General features: G+C 44.0%; 2 protein-coding genes across 2 annotated transcripts; both read left to right on the top strand.

The window, feature by feature from the left end:
- The first annotated feature begins 1550 nt into the window (after positions 1 to 1550).
- On the top strand, positions 1551 to 4242 carry LOC132590858 (axoneme-associated protein mst101(2)-like). The gene is made up of 2 exons (XM_060263788.1): positions 1551 to 4178; positions 4235 to 4242. Exons 1-2 carry the CDS (start codon positions 1604 to 1606, stop codon positions 4240 to 4242), a joined length of 2583 nt encoding a protein of 860 aa, XP_060119771.1. The 5' UTR covers positions 1551 to 1603.
- A 48-nt stretch (positions 4243 to 4290) lies between these two features.
- LOC132590857 (axoneme-associated protein mst101(2)-like) lies at positions 4291 to 8707 on the top strand. The gene has a single exon (XM_060263787.1). It carries the CDS (start codon positions 4325 to 4327, stop codon positions 8705 to 8707), a length of 4383 nt encoding a protein of 1460 aa, XP_060119770.1. The 5' UTR covers positions 4291 to 4324.
- Positions 8708 to 10302: the final 1595 nt, after the last annotated feature.

The following is a 10302-nucleotide window of genomic DNA, read 5'->3' as shown; positions in this document are numbered from 1 at the left end:
GAGAGCTCAGAAGGCCAAGGAAGAACTTTCAGAAATCCAGATAAAGGTCCTCAAAGAACAGGAAAAGGCTAAGAAAGCAGTACAAGAACAAGAGATGGCCATAGCAGCTCTGGAAAAAATTTCAAAGACACATAGGAAGGTACTAGAAGAACAGGAAAAAGCTGAGAGGAAAGCGAAGGAAGAAAAAAAGATGGTTGAAGCCGACCTGGAAGAACTTGCAAGGGTTCAGAGAAGGATACTAGATGAACAGGAAAAAGCTGAAAGGAAAGCAATGTATGAAATACAGAGAGCAGAAAAAGCCAAGGAAGAACTTCTGGAAATTCAGATAAAGGTCCTTGAAGAACAGGAAAGAGCTAAAAAAGCAAAACAAGAACGAGAAGTGGCTGAGGCAGCCCTGGAAGAAATTTCAAAGATTCATCGGATAGCCCTAGAAGAACAGGAAAGGGCTAAGAAGAAGGTCATGCAAGAACGAGTGGAAGCTGAAGAAGCTGTGGAAGAACTCTCAAAGAATCATCGGAAGATCCTAGAGGAACAAGAAAGGGCTGAGAGGAAAGCAAAGGAGGAAAGAAAGATGGCTGAAGCAGACTTGGAAGAACTTGCAAAGATTAAGAGAAAGATCTTAGATGAACAAGAAGAAGCTGAAAAGAAAGCAATGTGTGAAATACAGAGAGCTCAAAAAGCCAAGGAAGAACTTTCAGAAATCCAGATAAAGGTTCTTGAAGAACAGGAAATGGCTAAGAAAGCCATGCAAGAACGGGAAGTGGCTGAGGCAGCCCTGGAAAAGCTCTCAAAGATTCATAGGGTGGTTCTAGAAGAACAAGAAAGAGCCAAAAAGAAAGCCATGCAAGAACGAGAGGAAGCTGAGGAAGCCTTGGAAGAACTCTCAAAGACTCATAGGAAGGTCCTAGAGGAACAAGAAAGGGCTGAGAAGAAAGCAAAGGAGGAAAGAAAGATGGCTGAAGCAGACTTGGAAGAACTTGCAAAGATTAAGAGAAAGATCTTGGATGAACGAGAAGAAGCTGAAAAGAAAGCAATGTGTGAAATACAGAGAGCTCAAAAAGCCAAGGAAGAACTTTCAGAAATCCAGATAAAAGTCCTTGAAGAACAGGAAAAGGCTAATAAAGCCATTCAAGAACGGGAAGTGGCTGAGGCAGCCCTGGAAAAGCTCTCAAAGATTCATAGAGTGGTTCTAGAAGAACAGGAAAGGGCCAAGAAGAAAGCCATGCAAGAACAAGTGGAAACTGAGGCAGCCCTCGAAGAACTCTCAGTGACTCATAGGAAGATCCTAGAGGAACAGGAAAGAGCTGAAAAGAAAGCAAAAGATGAAAGAAAGATGGCTGAAGCAGACCTGGAAGAACTTGCAAAGATCAAGAGAAAGATCTTAGATGAACTAGAAGAAGTTGAAAAAAAAGCAAAGTGTGAAATACAGAGAGCTCAAAAAGCCAAGGAAGAACTCTCAGAAATCCAGATAAAGGCCCTTGAGGAAAAGGAAAAGGCTAAGATAGCCATTCAAGAACGTCAAGCGGCTGAGTCAGCCCTGGAAAAGCTCTCAAAGATTCATAGGGTGGTCCTAGAAGAACAGGAAAGGGCCAAGAAGAAAGCCATGCAAGATTTAAAGGAAGCTGAGATAACCCTGAAAGAATTTTCAAAGACTCATAGGAAGGTGCTAGAAGAACAGGAAAGGGCTGAGAGGAAGGCAAACGAGGAAAGAAAGATGGCTGAAGTAGAACTGGAAGAACTTGCAAAGATTAAAAGAAAGATCTTGGTTGAACAAGAAGAAGCTGAAAAAAAAGCTATATGTGAAAACCAGAAAGCTCAAAAGGCCAAGGAAGAACTTTCAGAAATCCAGATAAAGGTCCTTGAAGAACAAGAGAAGGCTAAGAAAGCCATACAAGAACGAGAGATTGCTGAGTCATCCCTGGAAGAGCTTTCAAAGATTCATAGGACAGTCCTAGAACAATTGGAAAGTGCTAAGAAAGCAACACAAGAACAAGAGATAGCCATTGTAGCACTGGAAGCACTTTCAAAGAGTTATAGAAATGTCCTAGAAGAACAGGAAAGGGCTGAGAAGAAGGCAAAGGAGCAAAGAAAGCTTGCTGAAGCAGACCTAGAAGAACTCACAAAGATTCACAGAAAGATCCTAGAAGAAAAAGAAGAAGCTGAAAAGAAAGCAATCCATGAAATCCAGAGAGCTCAGAAAGCCAAGGAAGAACTTTCAGAAATCCAGATAAAAGTCCTTGAAGAACAGGAAAGAGCTACAAAAGCCATGCAAGAACGAGAAGTTGCTGAGGCTGCCCTGGAAGAACTTTCAAAGGTTCACAGGAAGGTCCTAGAGGAACAGGAAGGCGCTGAGAGGAAAGCAAAGGAGGAAAGAAGGATGGCTGAAGCAGACCTGGAAGAACTTAAAAAGATTCAGAGAAAGATCCTAGAGGAAAAAGAAGAAGCTGGAAAGAAAGCAATGTATGAAATCCAGAGAGTTCAGAAAGCCAAGGAAGAACTCTCAGAAATCCAGATAAAGCTCCTTGAAGAACAGGAAACAGTCAAAAAAACAATGCAAGACCGAAAATTGGCTGAGGCAGGCCTGGAAGAGCTTACAAATAGTCATAGGGTAGTTATAGAAGAACATGAAAGGGCTATGGAGAAAGCCAAGGAGGAACAAAAAGTGGCTCAGGCAGCCCTGGAAGAACTTTCAAAGATTCACAGGATAGCCCTAGAAGAACAGGAAAGGGCTATGAAGAAAGCCATGCAAGAACGAGCGGAAGCCGAGGCAGCCCTGGAAGAACTTTCAAAGACTCACAGGATAGCACTAGAAGAACAGGAAAGAGCTATGAAGAAGGCCATGCAAGAAAGAGCGGAAGCCGAGGCAGCCCTGGAAGAACTCTCAAAGACTCATCAGAAGGTCCTAGAGGAACAGGAAAGGGCTGAGAGGAAGGCAAAAGAGAAAAGAATGATGGCTGAAGCAGAACTGGAAGAACTTGCTAAAATTCAGAGAAAGATCTTAGATGAACAAGAAGAAGCTGAAAAGAAAGCAATGTGTGACATACAGAGAGCTGAAATAGCCAAGGAAGAACTCGCAGAAATCCAGATACAGGTCCTTGAGGAAAAGGAAAAGGCTAAGAAAGTCATACAAGAACGAGAAGTGGCTGAGGCAGCCCTGGAAGAACTTTCAAAGACTCACAGGATAGCACTCGAAGAACAGGAAAGAGCTATGAAGAAAGCCATGCAAGAACGAGCGGAAGCCGAGGCAGCCCTGGAAGAACTCTCAAAGACTCATCAGAAGGTCCTAGAGGAACAGGAAAGGGCTGAGAGGAAGGCAAAAGAGAAAAGAATGATGGCTGAAGCAGACCTGGAAGAACTTGCTAAAATTCAGAGAAAGATCTTAGATGAACAAGAAGAAGCTGAAAAGAAAGCAATGTGTGACATCCAGAGAGCTGAAATAGCCAAGGAAGAACTCTCAGAAATCCAGATACAGGTCCTTGAGGAAAAGGAAAAGGCTAAGAAAGTCATACAAGAACGAGAAGTGGCTGAGGCAGCCCTGGAAGAACTTTCAAAGACTCACAGGATAGAACTAGAAGAACAGGAAAGAGCTATGAAGAAAGCCATGCAAGAACGAGTGGAAGCCGAGGCAGCCCTGGAAGAACTTTCAAAGACTCATAGGAAAGTCCTAGAAGAACAGGAAAGGGCTGAGAGGATAGCAAAAGAGAGACGAATGATGGCTGAAGCAGACCTGGAAGAACTTGAAAAGATTAAGAGAAAGATCTTAGATGAACAAGAAGAAGCTGAAAAGAAAGCAATGTGTGACATACAGAGAGCTGAAATAGCCAAGGAAGAACTCGCAGAAATCCAGATACAGGTCCTTGAAGAAAAGGAAAAGGCTAAGAAAGTCATACAAGAACGAGAAGTGGCTGAGGCAGCCCTGGAAGAACTTTCAAAGACTCACAGGATAGCACTAGAAGAACAGGAAAGAGCTGTGAAGAAAGCCATGCAAGAACGAGCGGAAGCCGAGGCAGCACTGGAAGAACTTTCAAAGACTCATAGGAAAGTCCTAGAAGAACAGGAAAGGGTTGGGAGGAAAGCAAAAGAGGAAAGAATGATGGTTGAAGCAGCCCTGGAAGAACTTGAAAAGATTCAGAGAAAGATCCTAGATGAACTAGAAGAAACAGAAAGGAAAGCAATGTGTGAAATCCAGAGAGCTCAGAACGCCAAGGAAGAACTCTCAGAAATTCAGATACAGGTCCTTGAGGAAAAGGAAAAGGCTAAGAAAGTCATGCAAGAACGAGAAGTGGCTGAGTTGGCCCTGGAAGAACTTTCAAAGACTCACAGGATGGCACTAGAAGAACAGGAAAGAGCTATGAAGAAAGCCATGCAAGAACGATCAGAAGTCGAAGCAGCACTGGAAGAACTTTCAAATACTCATAGGAAAGTCCTAGAAGAACAAGAAAGGGCTGAGAGGAAGGCAAAGGAGCAACGAATAATGGCTGAAGCAGACTTGGAAGAACTTGCAAAGATTCAGAGAAAGATCCTAGATGAACAAGAAGAAGCTGAAAAGAAAGCAATGTGTGAAATACAGAGAGCTGAAAAAGCCAAAGAAGAACTTTCAGAAATCCAGATAAAGGTCCTTGAGGAAAAGGAAAAGGCTAATAAAGTCATGCAAGAAAGAAAAGTGGCTGAGTTGGCCCTGGAAGAACTTTCAAAGACTCACAGGATAGCACTAGAAGAACAGGAAAGAGCTATGAAGAAAGCCATGCAAGAACGAGCGGAAGCCGAGGCAGCCCTGGAAGAACTTTCAAAGACTCACAGGATAGCACTAGAAGAACAGGAAAGAGCTATGAAGAAAGCCATGCAAGAAAGAGCGGAAGCCGAGGCAGCCCTGGAAGAACTTTCAAATACTCATAGGAAAGTCCTAGAAGAACAGGAAAGGGTTGGGAGGAAAGCAAAAGAGGAAAGAATTATGGTTGAAGCAGCCCTAGAAGAACTTGCAAAGATTCAGAGAAAGATCCTAGATGAACTAGAAGAAACAGAAAGGAAAGCAATGTGTGAAATCCAGAGAGCTCATAAAGCCAAGGAAGAACTTTCAGAAATCCAGATAAAGGTCCTTGAAGAACAGGAAAGAGCTACAAAAGCCATGCAAGAACGAGAAGCTGCTGAGTTGGCTCTGGGAGAACTTTCAAAGACTCACAGGATAGCACTAGAAGAACAGGAAAGAGCCATGAAGAAAACCCTGCAAGAACGAGCGGAAGCCGAGGCAGCACTGGAAGAACTTTCCAAAACTCTTAGGAAGGTCCTAGAAGAACAGGAAAGGGCTGAGAGGAAGGCAACGGAGGAAAGAAAGATGGCTGAAGCAGACCTGGAAAAACTTGCAAAGATTCAGAGAAAGATTTTAGATGAACAAGAAGAAGCTGAAAAGAAAGCAATGTGTGTCATACAGAGAGCTCAGAAGGCCAAGGAAGAACTTTCAGAAATCCAGATAAAGGTCCTGGAGGAAAAGGAAAAGGCTAAGAAAGCAATGCAAGAACGAGAAATGGCTGAGTTGGCCCTGGAAGAGCTTTCAAAGACCCACAAGGTGGTCCTAGAAGAACAGGAACGTGGTAAGAAGAAAGCCATAGAGGAACAAAAAGAAGCAGAGACAGCCCTGGAAGAACTGTTAAAGATTCATAGGAAGGTCCTAGAAGAACAGGAAAGGGCTGAGAGGAAGGCTGAGGAGGAAAGAAAGATGGCTGAAGCAGACCTGGAAGAACTTGCAAAGATTCAGAGAAAGATCTTAGATGAACAAAAAGAAGCTGAAAAGAAAGCAATTTGTGAAATACAGAGAGCTCAGAAGGCCAAGGAAGAACTCTCAGAAATCCAGATAAAAGTCCTGGAGGAAACGGAAAAGGCTAACAAAGCAATGCAAGAACGAGAAGTGGCTGAGTTGGCCCTGGAAGAGATTTCAAAGACTCACAGGATGGCACTAGAAGAACAGGAAAGAGCTATGAAGAAAGCCATGCAAGAACGAGCGGAAGCTGAGGCAGCCCTGGAAGAACTTTCAAAGACTCATAGGAAGGTCTTAGAAGAACAGGAAAGGGCTGAGAGGAAGGCAAAGGAGGAAAGAATGGTGGCTGAAGCAGACCTGGAAGAACTTGCAAGGATTAAGAGAAAGATTTTAGATGAACAAGAAGTAGCTGAAAAGAAAGCAATGTGTGAAATACAAAGAGCTCAAAAAGCCATGGAAGAATTTTCAGAAATCCAGATAAAGGTCCTTGAAGAACAAGAAAGAGCTAAAAAAGCAATGCGAGAACGAGAAATCACTGAGGCTGCCCTGGGAGAACTCTCAAAGACTCACCGGAAGGCCCTAGAAGAACAGAAAAAGGCCAAGAAGAAAGCTATGGAAGAACGAGCGGAAGCTGAGGCAGCTTTGGAAGAACTTTCAAAGGCTCATAGGAAGGTTCTAGAAGAACAGAAAAGGGCAGAGAGGAAAGCCAAGGAGGAAAGAAAGATGGCTGAAGCAGATCTGGGGAAACTTGCAAAGATTCAAAGACAGATCCTTGATGAACACAAAGAAGCTGAAAAGAGAGCAATGTATGAAATCCAGAGAGCTAAAAAAGCCAAGGAAGAACTTTCAGAAATACAAATAAAGGTCCTTGAAGAACAGGAAAAAGCTAAGAAAGCCATGCAAGAACGGGAAGCAGCTGAGGCAGCCCTAGAAGAACTTTCAAGGACTCATAGAAAGGTCGCAGAAGAACAGGAAAGGGCTGAGCGGAAGTCAAAGGAGGAAAGAAAGATGGTTGAAGCCGACCTGGAAGAACTTGCAAAGATTCAGAGAAAGATCCTATATGAACAAGAAGAAGCTGAAAAGAAAGCAATGTATGAAATCCAGAGAGCTCAGAAGGCCAAGGAAGAACTTTCAGAAATCCAGACAAAGGTCCTCAAGGAACAGGAAGAAGCTAAGAAAGCAATGCAAGAACGAGAAATGGTTGAGTTGGCCCTGGAAGAGCTTTCAAAGATCCACAGGGTGGTCCTAGAAGAACAGGAAAGAGCTAAGAAGAAAGCCATGCAAGAAAGATTGGAAGCTGAGGCAGCCCTAGAAGAACTCTCAAAGACTCATCAGAAGGTCCTAGAGGAACACGAAAAGGCAGAGAGGAAGGCAAAGGAGGAAAGAAAGGTGGCTGAAGCAGACCTGGAAGAACTTGTAAGGATTCAGAGAAAGATCTTGGATGAACAAGAAGCAGCTGAAAAGAATGCAATGTATGAAACACAGAGAGCACAAAAAGCCAAGGAAGAACTTTCAGAAATTCAGATAAAGGTCCTTGAAGAACAAGAAAGAGCTAAGAAAACCATGCAAGAACGAGCAAAGGCTGAATCGGCTCTCAGAGAGGTTTCAAAGATTCATAGGACAGTCCTAGAAGAACTAGAAACTGCTAAGAAAGCAACACAAGAACAAGAGATGGCCAAGGCAGCCTTGGAAGAACTTTCAAAGAGACACAGGAAAGAACATGAAAGGGCTGAGCAAAAAGCAAAGGGAGAAAGAATGATGGCTGAAGCAGACCTGGAAGAACTTGCAAAGATTCAAAGACAGATCCTTGATGAATACAAAGAAGCTGAAAAGAAAGCAATGTGTGAAATACAGAGGACTCAAAAAGCCAAGGAAGAACTTTCAGAAATCCAGATAAAGGTCCTTGAAGAACAGGAAAAGGCTAAGAAAGTCATGCAGGAAAGAGAAGTAGCTGAGGCAGCCCTGGGAGAGCTTTCAAGGATTCATAAGGTATTCCTAGAAGAACAGGAAAGGGCTGCGAAGAAGGCAGAGCATGAAAGAAGGATGGCTGAGAAAGCCCTAGAAGAACTTTCAAAAGCCCAAAGGAAGATCTTAGAAGAACAAGAAAGGCTTCAGCTGAAAGAGATGAAAGAAAGAGAGAGAACTCAAAAAGCCCAGGAAGAACTTATAAAGATTCAGAGGAAGGCCCTCGAAGAACAAGAAAGGGCTGAGAAAGCACTAAAAGAAAGGCATGTGGTTGAGGTGGCCCTGGAAAAACTTGAGAAAATTCAGAGGCAGACTCTACAAAATCAGGAAAAGGCTGAGAAGAGAGTAGCGAAAGAAACAGAGAAAGTTCAGAAGGCCCAGGAAGAACTTTTAAAGATTCAGGAAAAGTGCTTAGAAGAACAGGAAAAGGCTAACAAAGCAATGAAAGAAAGAGAAGCAGCTGTGGCAGCCCTGAAAGAACTTTCAGAGCGTCAAAGGAAGGTATTAGAAGAACAAGAAAGAGCGGAGAAAAGAGCCAGGAAAGAGAGAGAGAAAGCAGAGACAGCCAAAGAAGAACTGGAGCTCAAACAGAGGAAAGCCCTGCAGGAGTTGGAGGCAACTAGGAAAAAGGCCATGGAAGAAAATGAAAGAGCTCAACAAAAGGCCCTAGAGGAGCAAAGGAAAGCTCAGGCGGCTACAGAAGAACTGGAGAGAGTAAAAAAACAGGCCTTGGTGGAAATGAGAAGTGGGCCCAATAAAAATCCAGCCCCAACTGAGGAGGATCCTGAGGAAAGCAACATGATTTCCAAAGCAGGTCCTAAGGAACCAGAAAGCATGCAGAAGCAAGGCCCAGAGCACAGCATCATTTACAAAAAGATCTGTATCGAACAAGCCAAGAAAGAACAGCCACAAGCCAAGAAGGCAGCAGAGCTTGGAAAGAGTTCAAGACCTTTAGCAAAGTCCGTTTTGGACTTTCTTGACACTGAATGAGCTCCAGGCTCAGGAAAGCAAGGAATGCAGCCTTGGAGGTCACCTACAAGCCTTTGTGTTCATGAAAGTAAAATTGGGAAGGAAGGAATGGAAAGAGAGTTATGTCTTTATTTTATTATATTCCGTTTTTATTCCTTGCAAGCAGGGCTCAGGACAGTGTACAACAGCATGTTAAAACAATGTATCCTATTAAATAAACACAGTAGGGAGGGAAAGGATCAGTGTTAGAGGCAGCAGTGGTCATAACAACTATGTTTACCGGAGGTCCTTTGCTTGAGTCGCAGTGGCCTTGGTCAGGAATTTCCCCTGCCAGCATTCGATGGAGTGCTGTTGAAGAAAGCCTGGGGTTACTATTGCTGTTGATGAAAGCCTGGGGTTACTATTGGAGCCGCCTTTGACAACGTAGGCCCAGATAGCAGCCACTGCCAAATCGGCCTTTTATCATCTTCGGCAGATAAGGCAGTTGGTCCCCTTCCTTGAGTGCGGAGACCTGGCAACTGTGATCCCTGCTACAGTCACCTCAAGACTGGGCTACTGGTTGCCCTTGTATCAAATTCGGAAGCTGCAGCTGGTGCAGAATGCAGTAGCTTGACTGCTGCTAGGGCTCTCCATGCAGGACAACCTGGATTGAAAGCGCTGCACTGGCTGCCTGTTGCATACTGGATTCGCTACAAGGTGCTGGTTATTACCTTTTAGGCCCTATATGGCCTGGGACCTGTCTACCTTAGGGACCGCCTTTCTCCACACGCTAGCCACAGGGTACTACGTTCACAACATTTGATGTCAATCCCCAGGCCGAAGGAGGCAAAGCCATGAATTGCCAGAGCTTTCTAAATAGCCACCCTGTTGGCGAAATGAACTCCTGGATGATGTCAGAGCCTTGTGGGACTTTCCCAGTTCTGCAAGACCTGCAAGAGTGCACTTTTCTATCTTGCATTTAACTGCTAAATACAGAACCAGAAGAAGCGATTGTACAAACTACTTGAGGGAAATATCACCTAGCACTAGGCCACAGGGTGTCAACTGTGATCATAAAGATACCCCTGGATCCCGCCTAGAGGTCCCTTTTAACTCTATGATTCTATGATTTTAACTGTAAAGTAGCACAAACTGTAATTTGTGTTTTATTGTCTTATGTTATTATATGCACTTGTTTGACTATTGCTGTTTTTATATTGCCAACTGGCCAGTGAGCTGCTTGGAGCTTGCCTTGGTGGGAAGGGCGGGATGTAAATCAAATAAAATACAATAAACACAAGTTAGCTAACAAACCAGGCCACAACTAGGCCTCAGTAACGCTAATTCCTCCTCCAGTTCTGGTCACAAGAGCTGAGCCTCTCCTTTCCAGAGAGCCCTGGGACTTGTCTGAAAGACCACAAAGAAGGCATTTCTATTTCCAAAGCGATTTCCCCTGCAAAAAGCATTTCTGTTTGTTCTTGAGGCTCAGGAATCCCCCTTTGCCCAGGGACATGCCATGATGGCTTTTCGCCATGGCATCAGGGGTGCTGATTCCTGGGGGATCCCTTGCCTCCCACTGGAACCCCCCCCCCAACAGTGACATTATGTGGTGACATCCGCAATGCACTGGTGCCACT

Source organism: Heteronotia binoei, unplaced genomic scaffold (genome assembly GCF_032191835.1).
Source record: "Heteronotia binoei isolate CCM8104 ecotype False Entrance Well unplaced genomic scaffold, APGP_CSIRO_Hbin_v1 ptg000881l, whole genome shotgun sequence".
Lineage (NCBI taxonomy): Eukaryota > Metazoa > Chordata > Lepidosauria > Squamata > Gekkonidae > Heteronotia > Heteronotia binoei.
Note: the sequence above shows the minus strand (reverse complement) of the source record. Positions and strands in the feature narration are given on the sequence as shown.